The sequence below is a fragment of the Microtus pennsylvanicus genome, chromosome 6 (assembly GCF_037038515.1).
Source record: "Microtus pennsylvanicus isolate mMicPen1 chromosome 6, mMicPen1.hap1, whole genome shotgun sequence".
Taxonomy (NCBI): Eukaryota; Metazoa; Chordata; class Mammalia; order Rodentia; family Cricetidae; genus Microtus; species Microtus pennsylvanicus.
In genome coordinates, this window is record NC_134584.1 from 76,006,273 (window position 1) to 76,020,999 (window position 14,727).

General features: G+C 45.6%; 1 protein-coding gene across 3 annotated transcripts in view; it reads left to right on the top strand.

Annotated features, from left to right (window-relative positions):
* Positions 1–14,727, top strand: part of Arhgap10 (Rho GTPase activating protein 10) — a 263,662-nt gene that overhangs the window by 116,822 nt on the left and 132,113 nt on the right. For all 3 annotated transcript variants that reach the window (XR_012910917.1, XM_075976491.1, XM_075976492.1), the window contains exons 8-10: positions 1,835–1,964; positions 4,484–4,590; positions 6,759–6,853. Coding sequence is in view for 2 of the 3 variants with exons in the window: in XM_075976491.1 (XP_075832606.1) it covers positions 1,835–1,964; positions 4,484–4,590; positions 6,759–6,853 (332 nt within the window). In the remaining variant the exon portion in view is untranslated. The remainder of the gene's footprint in view (positions 1–1,834; positions 1,965–4,483; positions 4,591–6,758; positions 6,854–14,727) is intronic.

The following is a 14,727-nucleotide window of genomic DNA, read 5'->3' on the forward strand; positions in this document are numbered from 1 at the left end:
ACCAAAGTCTAGCACATTGCTTGGAGGCAGGACCAAGACTCTCCCCCACTATATCTAGGCTGTGCAAGGTATCCCTCCAAAGAGAATGGGTTCCAAAAAGCCAGAACAAGCAGTAGGGGTAAATCCTGGTCTCACTGCCAGTGACCCCACAGTCTGCCCCAGGCATATAACTGTCACCCATGTTCAGAGGACCTAATTTGGTTCTATGATGGTCCCCGGCTGTCAGGCCAGAGTCAGTGAGCTCATGCTAACTAGCTCAGGTCAGCTGTTGCAGTAGGTGTTCCCATCATGGTCTTGACCCCTTTGCGCATATTCTCACTCCTCCCACTCCTCGACTGACTTTGGGAGCTCAGCCCAATGCTCCACTGTGGTTCTCTGCCTCTGCTTCCATCAGTTGCTGGATGAAGGTTCTATGGTGACTTTTAAGATAGTCTTCAGTCTGACTACAGGGCAGAGCCAGTTCGGGCAGTTCTATTGCTTAGGGTCTTAGCTGGGGTCATCCTTGTGGATTCCTGGGAACTTCTCTAGTGCCATATTTTGCTAGCCCCATAATGACTCCTTCAATCAAGGTATCTCTTTCCTTGTTCTCCCTCTTTGTCCTTCCCCCATTTTGACCATCCTGTTCTCTCTAGTTCTCTTCCCTGCCTCCCCGCTCCCCCCTCTCCTTCCCTCTGCTCCCAATTTTCTAAGGAGGTCTTGTCTATTTCACCTTCCCAGGGGATCTATGTATGTTTCTTGTAGGGTTTTCCTTGTTACTTAGCTTCCTGGGGTTGGAACATTTATTTTTGACAGAGTTTCTCTGCAGCCCTAGTTGTCCTAGAACGGGCTCAGATTCAGAGATCTGCTTGTCTCTGTCTCACGAGTGCTGGGACTAAGGGTGTGCACTGCCGCCACTGCCCTGTCCAAGCCTGGCCTTGCTAGAGTGCAGACAAAGCTTTTTTCTTTTCATATTAGCTCATCATTTCTGGAAACAGTTTTTATTTCGCAGCCTTCCATTTCCCTAGGAGAAAATGTACCATTACACCGTGTTTTCTTTCTTTTTTTTCAGCCTTATGTCTTTGACAACCATTTTCATGGTAGGGAGGAGAGAGGGAAATTTCAATAATAATTTTCTGTCTGGCCCTTTGCAGTTTTACATCAGCAGTTCTGGGTGTTAGCGCCGTTTTTGAGTCTGGCTGAAGAAGTGTCTCTGAATTGGGTTGTGGTGACTCGTGCTCACACGATGTGTTCAGAGTGTTCACTTGGCAGATCTCGGCTGCCATGTCTCCTGGGATTCTGAAATGTGACTAGCCTCCTTAGATGCATGCGTGAACATTATTTGTTGGTGAGATCTTCCTCCTCCTCCGCTTCCTTGGGGAAGAAATGTCATTTCCTATTGTGGTTACCACAGTCTGGGAAAATGGACACTGAGTTTTTGTTAACTTGCAAAGAATAATTATTTTCAGAGTTGTAGTGCTCCGATTGCTACTGTAGTAGTACCTGCATGGACCAGGTTGCCTGTTGCCAGCACCTTTTAATTTTCCCAGGAAGATAGATATTTTATGGCTTGTTTGCTCTTTAAGATGTCACAGGTCCAGGGAGTTTTATGGTGGAGTGACTTGCTCTGGTGTTGAGCACTGAAGTAGCTGGCTTGTTTCATTAGCCTCTCTTCTATATTAGCAAGTTCACTATTCAATTTTGTTGTCTTTGAATATAAATCTCGGTAAGGAGACACACTGGAAAGAAGAGGCTTTTTTGAGTTCTGCAGATTTGATTTTGGTTACACTGAGTCATTAAAATATATGCACAAAAACATCGTAGAAGGTGGAATTTATCAGTATGTTTTCTGTTTCAGACACGGAATCGATTTGAGGGAACCAGGTCAGAAGTGGAAGAACTTATGAATAAAATCAGGCAAAATCCCAAGGACCACAAACGAGCAAGCCAGTTCACAGCGGAAGGCTACCTGTATGTCCAGGAGAAAAGTAAGACGTGTGTAAAACAGGCTGATTGGCTGGTTAAAGTCCGTGGTGCAGTCTGTGCTCTGTGCCTTCAGGAGAGCTTCCCGTGAGCGCAGCCAACACAGTGAGAAGATTTGAGCAGAATGATTAAAACCAAACCAAGGCACTGCATATGTGGGGTGCACACGCAAGCTCTCTTGACACTGAGATGTTTTACTGTGTAACTGAAGTGGTCTTAAATTCCCTGCATAGTCCAGGCTGGCTTCAACCCAAAGTGCGAAAATTTCAGACTTCTTTTCCTCTTCCTCTTCTGACCAGCGGTTTCTGTAGCACATGCATTGTGTTCTGTACTGTTGGTAGTAACTGGAGAGGATTAAGGCAGGCAGGAGGATGTGTGCAGACCCTGTGCTGCTCTGACTAAGACTGGAGAGGCCAGAGAATCAAATCCCCACTGACACCTGGCAAGTTTGAGTCCTAACAGTACTGTGATAGTTGGGAAATTACCCCCGTACTCTTTTTTGCCCTCTGTGGTCTTGAAGGTATATTTAAATATAAAACATATGTTTATTTTTTTTATATATATGGATGGGTGTGCTGAGTGTGTGACCCATATGAACAGGAGACTAAAGAGGTCAGAAGAGGGTGCTGAGTCCCCTGGATCTGGAGTTTTGGGTGGTTGTGAACCAAACTCAGGTCCTCTGCAAGAGCAGCAAGTGCTCTTAGCTGCGGAGCCATCTCTCCAGCCCCTTTGCCCACATTTCTGCCTTGGCTTCAGTGTGGTGCTTTTGGCCATGCTACCGTGCTGTTTAGGGGTTTGTTTCTGAGAGAGCTAAGGCTGCAAGCACAGCTCCAGGAGTGACCCTGACACCAGCACATTTCTGCTCTTTCCTCTTCTCAGTCCTGAGCAGTTCCGGCTAGTGCTGTGACTGCTCCTGCCGATATCTTCCTGCCTCCACATCTCTACATCCTCTCCTACCGCCTCATGACCCTACCACTCATATAAGTCAGCGGGGGCATCTTGTTCTTCCAGTTTATTCTGAGATAGGTTGTTTTCTACGAAGTTCTTAGGAAAGGGTTAGAGAGACGGCTCAGCGGTAAAAGCGCTTGCTCTTTCTGAGGTGCAGTGCCAGCTCCCATGCCTTGTGGCTCACAACTCTTCAAGGGAAATCTTATGTCGCTGGTTCTCCACTCACATATACCAATGCACATGATTAAAAATCTTAAAAGATATTTAGAAGACTGTAGATGGATATAGAAATACTGCTACATAGCAGTATTTGACCTATAGTCATTTTATGTTGTCTTGTCTGTTTTGTGTGTCTTATAACAAAGGACTTGAGGGCTGGTACTTTAGCCAAGTGGTTTATTTGGCTCATGATTTTGGTGGTTGGGAAGGGTCCTGTGGCTGTACCACAAAGTGGAAAAGCAAGCAGATTACTGCACATGTAAGGGATGCTTTGCTTTAAAATAAAGATTCTGGAGAGATGGCGTAGTTTGTAAAGTTCCTGCACCATAAGCCCGAGGATTTGAGTTAAGATCCCAGCACCCATCTAAAAAAGCTGTGTGTAGCCACGAGTGTCTAACCCTGGTACTGTACGGGGGTAGAGACGATAGAGACAGGTGGCTCCTCGGAGCTCACTGGCGGGCCAGTCCAGGCATTGGCGAGCTCTGGGTCTTCAGAAGAGACGGTGGACGTGATAGTGGAAGATACTTGGCCTCATGCATCCATGGACGTGGACATGCTCAGGTGCACACATATGTGCATGCACCACACACACTATTGCCTTGAGAACTAACCTGAGAGCTCTGTGGATGCCGTGTGGGGGTGGCGCCCATCACCGGGTCAGGACTGATGGTTGAGCAGTCACCAGTCATTGCACAGTTGCTGTGTCAGGCTCAGTCTAGAGGAGTTTCTAGCTGGGAAATTAAAGAAACAAAATCTCATCCAGTGTTCTGAGTTGAAGTCTTCAATTGATCAGACATATTGAATGTTTCATTTCTCACCCTTAGCTTTGCTCAGGGTGCTTCACAGTTTCCTTTCATTGGTTAAGTGTGGCCAGCTTCGCTGACGTTCACATTGGCCGGCTAGGGAGGAGAGGATTCAGGGAGTGCTAATGCCGCCTGCGCCCTGAGTCGAAGCTGGAGGCGCCAGGATGCTGTGTTTCTTCCATCTAACCTGGAATGCCCCGTGGCTCTTGGGTTTTCTAGCACACTGGAAGTTTATCATTTCCGAGGATGATAGTTATCGCGTGAGTGTGGATGAGGCCACGCAGTGGAGCGTGTGTGGAGGAGCTGGCTCTCCCTTCCTACTGGGGAATCACCCCGGTGTCATACCATGTGACATTAGCTCACAGTTATCTACTGAAAATGTCTTAAACTCAGGTCTCGCAGTGTCCTGAGGGGCTTCCTGTCTCTTGTAGTCCCCCTTCTGTTAGCCCCTGCATTTTTGTGCTCTGCTTGGCTGAACTGTGGAGTAATGTGCTCCCCTGGGGCATGTCTGCCTCCTCGTGAGGAAAAACATAAAGATCTGTGCTTTGTTGAAGGGCCGGCTCCATTTGGGTCCAGTTGGGTCAAACACTATTGCATGTATCGGAAAACAGCCAAGAAATTCAACATGATCCCGTTTGAGCACCGATCTGGGGGGAAACTGGTAAGTCCTTGATATTAGTTTTGTATTTTTATGAGAGTTACTTGTTGGGCCTGCCATTGTAATAATTTGATATTGACTATTGAGAAAGTTGGTTTTAGGATTAAAATCTTTGTTTTGTTTCTAAATCACAGGCCTGCATCTTTACAGTTAGATTTTAAAACAGAGCAGTAGAGTTCTTATCTCAGTGTTTCAGAAGAGAAGGGTGATTACTGCATTCAGTTTTGTGATTCAATTACGTAGGACTTATTTTTATAGATCTGGCCCGTTCACATATTGTGTATTCAGAGTCTGCAAAAATTGGAAGGTGTAGTGATCTCTAATGAATTCCTTCTCGTTAGGTAGGCACATAGAGTTCTCATGTGGTTATTTCCTGTTTAACTAGCTGCTCAATTCTAAGAGATGACTGATAAAGCCCAGCATGATAGTAAGATGTTAGGATCTGGCTGTGCAAGGTAGGTGACCTTCCTGTGGTGCTCAGAGCAAGCCCTGGCCCGCTAGCAGCGAGCCTGATTGGCCACACACTCTAAGAAAGCAGGTCAGTTTGCTGCTGGCGTGTGGTTAGGTTGACATTTTACTTATGTGAATTCAGAATTAATCTAAGCTGACATCTGTCCACACACCTTTGCTTCTTTCAGAAACAGACAGGCAGATGAGCAGGCATTAAAGCAGACTGTAAGAAGGAGCCTTCTGTAATGATGGACATATTACAGCTTGTAACAGCTGCCAAGAAGAGGCGGGAGCAAGGCAGTGGGACCCTTGTAGAAGGCGGGTGTTGTGGCCAGCGCAGCCTGGATAGCAGAGACTGGGGGAGGGGGAGCGGGGTGCTGGGATTGAGACACAGAGGCTTCTTTTCAAGTGGAAGAACAGCAGAACAACAACCTTTAGTTTGCCCAGCAACCTTTTATACCTCTACTCCTTCTGTGGAGACCCACCAGCCAGAACACAAACATCCTTGTCAATTACAGACCACAAGGAAGTTCCACTGTCAGTCAGGGGGAGTGAGGGCAGCTGGATCACAACAGGCGGGGGAGGGGGGGGGTTGCAGCATTGGCTTTGAGCCTGAGTTTGCAGTTTCTAAGGCATTTCTACCTAGCGACCATGTTCTGCTCTAGGTTCCAAACGATAAAGTGATGTGTTATAGGATGCAGCTGTGACCTTGGGTCTGTAAATATATTTATAGCTCCTCAGTTTCTGGACTTCGACTTCATAGTGTTGCTCTCTGCTAAGCCACCATGTTGCTTCTGTCTCTATCCCTGGTCTAAGCTCTTCGGGAGGCTGCTGACAAGAGACAAAGTGGGGAAAAAATTGTCCTGAAACCCAGGGTAGCTCATTCAGGAAGCAGGAGTACTGCTCAGACCGACTGGCTCCATGCTTAGTGGATACACACTTGTCTTAGCCCTGAGTGCTCTCAGGTCAGTCCTTATGCATTTGCAGTGTTTACAGGCTAATAGTGCTCATGCCAGTATTGATACAGGGTGTCATATAGTGTGATATTAAAACAAATTTTGACTCTTTACAAAAAGAGCGTGTCGACAGGCTCGTGTCGTCATTGAGTGCCTGGACCCTGCTGGTAATCATCCTGCAGTTAGCATTTGTGATATCTGCTACCAGTACTGCCGTCAGGAATAACTAGAGAACCTCAGGAAGGGACCAGAGTGGCTGCAGAGCTGAAGGGGTTAGCCTTGGCTCCTGCAGGGCCGCACAGTGCATTCTGTGCAGAGTGAAGGGGTTAGCCTTGGCTCCTGCAGGGCTGCACAGTGCATTCTGTGCAGAGTGAAGGGGTTAGCCTTGGCTCCTGCAGGGATGTACCAGTACATTCTGTGCAGAGTGAAGGGGTTAGCCTTGGCTCCTGCAGGGCTGCACCAGTACATTCTGTGCAGAGTGAAGGGGTTAGCCTTGGCTCCTGCAGGGCCGCACAGTGCATTCTGTGCAGAGTGAAGGGGTTAGCCTTGGCTCCTGCAGGGCCGCACTAGTGCATTCTGTGCAGAGTGAAGGGGTTAGCCTTGGCTCCTGCAGGGCCGCACAGTGCATTCTGTGCAGAGTGAAGGGGTTAGCCTTGGCTCCTGCAGGGCCGCACTAGTGCATTCTGTGCAGAGTGAAGGGGTTAGCCTTGGCTCCTGCAGGGCCGCACCAGTGTACAGAGATTTGAGCATTGTGCTTGTTTGCAGGGGGATGGAGAGGTGTTCTTTTTGAAAGAATGCACCAAAAGATACACCGACTCCATCGACAGAAGGTTTTGCTTCGACATTGAAGCTGCTGACAGGTAAGTTCATGGAATTAGTTAGATATGATATTAAAACTCTTTTGACAGTTTTATTTATTTATTTAAGATTTCTGTCTCTTCCCCATTCCCGCCTCCCATATCCCTCCCCCTCCCCCAATTGGGAGGTCCTTGACAGTATTTTTTTAAAAACAAGTTGAGGGAGTGATTCCTGTGAACTAGAAAAATGTTACCTTTTTATGTTTCCAGGTCACCTTCACTGTAAACTGTTGTTGGTCACTATCGTTGTAGGGTCAGAGCTTTAGCTTGGCCGAGGACTGGAATCTTCCTAACCTGTCCTGAAGGAGAAACATTGAACATTTCTTTGTTGAGGCCCTTCTGATTGGCAGCAGGAGGAGAACAGTGAAAGAGAGTGTGAATGGAGTGTGAAGTCAGAAGACAGTCTTGTCGTAGCAGTACAGAAAGCGGATTTCTTCGTGTGTGTGTGTGTGTGTGCGTGTGTGTGTGTGCGTGCGCGCACGTGCAATTCCAGCGTGCGTTCTCATTGTGGAGTAGGGCATCTAGGCTTTTGTTGTAGTCAAAGACTTTTCTTACCAAGTCACTTCCAAGCATTCAGCTTTACAAGCATCTTTGACAGGGAGGCAGAAATAATGATGCCTGGTGCTAATGTTTGTGTCCTATATGCACTCAGTGCTGAGGTGGCGAGTCCATGCCACCCTGCATGACTGTAGTAGTTTGTACACAAATCTGTTTGATGCCTGTGTAATACAAGTTTTCCAAAGGAGAGTAGTAAGGACAAACTTAATTGTTGCTGCTTTCGTCTTGTGATCTAGCTGAGAATGTGGAGTTTGTATAGAGGAAAAGACCCATGAGTGAATTCACTTAAGATCACTCACATAAAAACGCCCCCTTCGGCACCTGACAAATTTTGGCAGTACCGTGACAGGGACATATAAAGGAAGGTTTTGCCGAGATTGTAACAGAGAGTATTGCTTGAAAATGTGCTAAAATTTAAGTCACTTACAGAGTGCTTAGTAACCTGTAAGACTTTTGTGTGTTCTCAAGAAGACCATGTGTCCACAGCTGCCCTTGACCCCTCCTTTCTGGTTCCCAGGTATTTTATCTCATCAGTCCTCACGCTCTCCCATGTGAGAATGTGAGCTCCCAGTGCTGGAGTGAGGCCCTTGCCTGTATGTAAATGCTGAGTGGGAGAACTGAGGTCTGAACCTGGACTTTCCCCCGGGAAGGCCAGTCTCGTATCTGCTATGTTACAGGCCCCAGAAGACGGATGTGCAGTCAGGCTGCTCTTAGGTAATCAATACAGATGAATCGGAAGTCTAGTTTGCTAGGTGGTGCTATGGGAGCTTCTGTGCACTGTGAGTACAGTTTGTGTTGTACTTGCTGAAGCTCCTGGTTTTGGAGACATTGATGATGCCGAATGAAGTTTGCTGACTACAGTCTTTACGTGATTGTAAACTGTAACCTTTTTCTGCTGCTCAAAATGACAGATGAGAGATTATTACTGAGTCATTTTTATATAGAGATAAGATCTTGTGAGGTGGACGAGGCTAGTCCACAATCCCTCTTTCTCAGTCTCTCCAGTGTTGGGATAACTGGCTTATACTTCATGCCTGGCTAGGATAATAACTTTAAAATAGATGAAAAATTGGAATTTACAGGAAACCTGCCCTGGTGGTTTGTTAATTTTTATAAGACCGTCCCCTTTTGAAATACAGTTGACATTAACACATGAAAGCAGCACGGAAGAGAGTGTTCTAACTGACAACATGTCCTGTTCCTTGAACTGCTGTTCTCTGCTGGGTTCACATCAGTACCTAGTGTATGTTAAGACCAAGAACTCCTGTTCGCCCCCTCCCCTCCCTTCCTTCCTTCTTCCCCCCTCCTTCCTTTCCTCTCCTCCCCCTTTCTTCCTCCCTTCATGTAACCCCATTGGACTTTGACCTACTATTTTCTCTTGCCTCTGCTTCCTAAGAGCTTGGATTCCAGGCATGTGCGCCTGTGCCAGTTAGTTATGACCCTGGTCTTTACCAACTCCAGCCATTGCTCCCATCCTCCCGAACTCTGGTTGTCCTTCCCTGCGTTAGTCAAGGTTCTCTAGGATTTGTTGGAATGACTTTCAGGATGCACTCCCAGCTAATCCAACAGTGGCTTCTGTGAACGGAAAGTCCTAGAATGTAGTAGCTGCTCAGCCCACAAGGCTGGGTGTCTCCGCTGCCCTTCAGTGTGTGCTGGAACCCTGAAGAAGTCGACTCTGGTGCCAGTGAAGAAATGGATGTGTTAGCAAGGCAAAATCTGCCTTTTTCTGTGTCCTTATATAGACTTCCAGAAGAAGGTGTGGCCTAGATTAAAGGTGTGCCATCCCGCCTCCAGATCTGGATCAGATGTGTGTCTTCCTGTCCCAAAGCTCTGGACTAGAAGTGGATTCACCCACTTTCAAGTCAAGTAAAAAAATCTGACAGGTGTGCCCTCTATTTCTGGACTGTAGTTCATTCTAGATTGTAGCACGAGTCTTAATAATAAAAGCACAGGTCTTATTAATAATAAAAGCCTAGAGTCAGATGTAGGGTAACATGCGGAGAGATCAGAGCGCTGAAGGAGCCAGACCACAGCCATCTTACCTCTCAACTTTCCAGCCAAAAAGGGACTGAGTTTCTGTTTCCTCCTGCCTTATCACTTCCTTTCTCTGCCCAGCCATTTCACTTCCTGTCTGTAGTTCTGAAGTCCTCAAAGTATGACTTAGAATTTCAAATGTGATGGGCCTTGGTTTTGTTTATTCCCCTGATTTCTGGCCCAGGAGACGACTGGAAACCACAGGTAATTCACTTCCCTTTGTTAGACTATGCATTCCATGAGAGCGGGTCCTCTCTCACCTAGCAGAAACAGGCGGAGGACAGTCACCAGGTTTGCGCTGCAGGAGCTCACATTGTGTTGCTCTTCAGAGCAGACGGAACTGGGATTAGGTTCAGTGGAGCACCCGGCAGTCAGCAGCCTCTCTTCTCCACTGCTGCTGCTCCTCGAGCCAGGCGTAGCCCGTTTTAGAGTGAGTGGCCATTGTGAATGGGTTTCTACACGGTTCCTCCTGGGATCTTTTGAATAGCAACTTCATTGCTGATTGTTTGCTTTTAATCTAAATCTTGCCTTCTTTCCAAGTACCAGTTTTGCTGTTTTGTATTTTTAATGTTAAAGGAGGTGACATTGTGGGTGAGATTTAGGTGCCTGGGCAGACTTCTGCTCTTCTAGCCGAGGGGTCAAGGGCTTCCCTGTAACTTTGGTATTTAGTTCAGGTCAGGGTTGGTTAGGTTTGTTAAGTTTGCGAAGCATCGGCATGGCTCTAAGTAGTGTTAGCTTGTCTAGGCAGCCGGGTCAGAGCCGATGCTAACATTTTGTGTTAGATCCTGCTTCTTTGGGTCTGTCTCAGTTTCTCAGGTAGCTCAGGCTCGTGGTACCTCCTCCCATTTTCCTGACACTTACAAATATTGCCAGAGGTTTCTCACACTGGCCCATCAGCGTTCAGACAGTCACAGCTAGGCTTGTAGGGCACATTTGCATCTTGAGGTTGAATCATGTATTGATGCTCAGATGCCTTGCTACTGAGAACTAAGAGGGCAGTGAGCAGTAGGGAGCTGGGTAGATATCAACAGGCCATTCTTACTGTATCCTTTCTCTAGGCAGACATATATGTTTTTTTTCTCCCTCAATTCACAAAAAGGCAACTTTGGATATTTTCTTTGATAGAGGGAAACATTTAAGAGCATGTGCTAAAAGACCATTAAAAATACCAAAAAAAGTAGAAAATAATAGAATTCTTAGAACTCAGTAATTAACAACTTAACATTTGAAAGTGAGTAAAAGATGTTTTTGAGGAAAATACACATGTGCCATGTGCATATAAGCACAAAAAACATGATTAGTTACTAGGGAAATGCAAGTCGAAACCACAGTGAGGTAGCACTTGATACCCACTGGGACAGCTGTATTAACTTGGCAATAGCAAGTGCTGTTGGGGGTGTGGGCGATGGGAGCCTCATACTCCAAGATGGGAAACAGCTGGGCAGCTCCTCCAGAGGTAGAGTGTCATGTTGCTACCTTACTCAGAAGTTTTACATTTGTATTTGTATATGTACATGTAGTTACAGGTGTATATACATATATCTGAGTATAGTAAAAAATATATCCACACAAATCAATTGAATGGTTATTCATGAAAGCATTATTAATAGGATCACCAAAGTAGGAATTGCTTGAACGTTTATATGTTGATGAGTGGGCAAATAAACATGGTACATTCTTAACATGAGCAGTGGTGACAGATTAAAAATAAATATACATTGAGTACATGCTGGAATATTTGGAACAAACCTTGAAAGCGTTTTGAGTAAGAGAAGCCAGCCATAAAATAGCATATATCGTGTAATTCCATGTGGGCACATGTCTGGAGCATGTAAGTCTGTTTGGATACAGAGCAGAGGAGGAGCTGCCTAGGTCCAGGGGTTGCACAGAAATGGAAGTGATGGCTGCTAGAGTCAGACCTTCTCCTCATGCATGATCAGCATGTCTTAACATTGACATTGGTGATGTTTACACAAGTCTGAAGACCTTCACCTATAGCGAATCAGGTTTACAGCGTGAATTGTGTCACAGGAAATCTTCAAAGCACAAACAAACAGCTGCCAGAAAAAAAGGCGCCCATTGCCATAAGGGCTTTAAAATGACTCTAAACATGATCTTCCTCATGTCAGCCACATTTCAGATACCAAGGGCTGTGAAATGGTGGGGCCACTCATTTTTGGTTGTAGAAATAGACTTTAACTTAGTTGTTTGGTTCAGTAAGATATCAGGAGATGTAACTTTCTTCTGGAAGGGTACTTACCCTACCACCCTGCAACAGCATGTTGACTCTGTCCCTGCTTGCTTGCCATGTACTGTGTCGTGCTGGGCCGTCCCCACCCCTCACATCAGCCTGAGAGGTGATAACCCCTCTGACGGTTCCCGGCACATCACACCCACACATCCAGCTTCTGTTTCCAGACGCTTCTTGTGTTGCTTTGAATTTGGTGCTTGGTGCGATCGGTGTGGTGTTCTCCTGAGACTCTGAAGCAGTAGGTGGTAGGGAAGGCTTGCTCGCCAGCGGCTTGAGTCTGCATGGTGCAGCTGTGTTCTTTAGATCCAGAGTGTTCGAGCACGTCACTTCCAGAAGTCCGTGCGGTTGGCTTGGGCAGTAGTGAGAGTGCTCGTGTTATGTGTCCAGTGGAGTGGTAACTGTTAACTGATTCTGAGGGAGAAACGACGGGGCAGGAGTAAAACCCGATGAAAGCCCTGGACTGTTAGCAAATTGCAGGGTAGGAGGGAATGGAGACACTTAAATGGTTTAGGCTCGCTGGCTAGTCTTACTAGAGAAAAAGAATGCTCTGACCTTTGGTCAAGGCAGAACGAGTCCACATCTGTGGGCTCCAACATATTTCCCCTTTTAAAATTTATTTATCAAAACCTGCTTCTGCTGCAGGACAGATGACTGTTCCTGTCTTAGTTTTCTTCTTCCATCTTCCAGACTTACCCATCGTTGGTACATACGTTCTTTCATGCATGTCCTATCTTAGGTTGTCCAGACGGAAGAAGATCTTTTCCGTCATTGACTACCAGCCTTTGGTTACAAAGGGTTAGGGAAGAACACATAGCTAGGTGCCATGCACCTCTGAGCCACCTTTCCATTGAGAGTTCACAAATACCTAGATAATCATAGGCAAGCAGAAAATGCTTTGATACGCATGCTCCTGCTGTCACTGTCTTCTAACAAAGGAGTAAGGATGACCAGGATGGGATGGCCTATTTAAATTGGTCTAGGATGTCTTTAACAGTTTTTATCTGCATCATAATCTGTCTAATTTGTCTTATATTAAACATATCAAACTAAGGACTCATTGACATTATGTCAAATTTTTCTCAGATAAGCTCTGTTTTCTAACCAGTAATATCTTCATAGTGACCAAAGCAGTTACCAACATTAACAGGCTCTAGTATGAAAATTAACAATAAACACACAATTTGTCGAGCACAATTCTCATAACTTTGTTCTAATCAAAAAAACGAGAAGTTTCTGTGATGATAATGTGAGCTATGAGTCTTTTTCATCTTCTATTGTCTAATTGCATTGCTGCTATCAACTGCTAAAGATAATGCTTGAACTGTTCCAGCCCTTGAGTAGTGGCAAAAACTTTGATGCTACTTCTCTTCATATTCTGAAGAGGGACTTCAGTCATACGTGGCCTCCATAATAGTGTTCTGTTGCTTTATCAAGTCTCCCCCAGAGGGGAAATTTGAGGTCCCAGTTCCCAGGTCCTCTGTTTCAACAGCAGACTGAACACCATCCTGGCAAAGTTAACTTCTGCGTCCCATGATATTTGTAGACACATGGCCAGATATTCAGTCAGCTTCCTTGGGCCGGCTCCAGAGTAGATAGGACTATCGGGAAGGCAGGAATCATCAACCATCACCGTAATCTCCTTCCCCTCTGAGACTTCAGCATGACGACACCAGAGGAACATAGGCTCAGCAGTCTCCCATCACCGTGATCTCCTTCCCCTCTGAGACTACAGCAGAGGGTCAGGAACACAGGCTCAGCATTCTCCTATCACCGTGTTCTTATTCCCGTCTTAGACAACACCAGAGGATCAGGAACACAGGCCCAGCAGTCTCACCTCAGTTCTCCTGGGAAGGGAGCCTCAGCATCCAGGATGTCATCGGGGCTGGTCCTCCTTTGTTCCACACACCAGACCAAACATTCAGGGAACAATTGAGCTTCATTCCTCTCCTGTGGAAAAAACACAAACATGCCTTCGACCCATATTAAAACATGACTGGATCCTTTCCATAATCCAGTACAAGGGTTTTTCTCTTTTGCTTTGGTGAAGGTCGCTCTGGTGCCACCATGCCAAAATCTGTCAGTGGCACATAGTTCACGGACATCCACATTCAAGAAATTAAGAATTAGAAGGGCATGATGTGAAGACAGAGGGTATAACTCCCCCTTTTTATCTTTTGAAGTTGTGTTTTCAGGGAGCCATGGGCACGCTTCACAATTCCTTGTCCTTGAGGATTATAAGGAATTCCTGCTTTATGTTCAATACTCCACTAGGAACAAAATTGCTGAAATGTTTTACTAATATATCCAGAGCCATTATCCATCTTTATAATTTTAGGAATTCCCATATATGAGAAACAGTTTAAGCAGTGAGTTATCACGTGTTTGGTGGCTTCTCCAGTTTGTGCAGTAGCCGTCAAGAAACCTGAATACGTATCACAAGATATGTCATATGCACATATCTTAATTTCCCAAATTTTGCAATCTGGTTAACATTCCTTTGCCATAAATGATTAGGAGGCAGGCCTGGAGGATTTACTCCTAGATGACGGACAGGTAAATATTGTGGGCATATGTCACATTGCTTAATAATCTGATGAGCAATTTCTCTTGTCAAACCAAACTATTTTCTTAAACTTTTACTATTTTGATGATGTGATCGCTGTTCAAGCTCAACTTGAGATAAAGTGATCAGTTGAGTCAATTTATTAACTAAAACATTACCTTCAGCCAATAGACTAGGAAGATTTGAATGTGCTCTGATATGACCCACTAAGCTTGGCAGTTTTCTTAGATGAATGGCATCTTAAATTTGCTGGAACAATATTCTAACTTTACTATTACTAATTCCAATGCAGAGGACCATTTCTATGACCTACAGAGCTCTAAAAATGTAACGACTGCCGGTATATAAATTAAATGCACTGTTTGCAGAAAGCTGGAGCACCACAATAGCTCGCTGCTCAGCTGCTCACCACATACCCTTTACAGTCAGCAACACATGCTGCTCTTCCATTGGAGGAACCATCTAAAAATT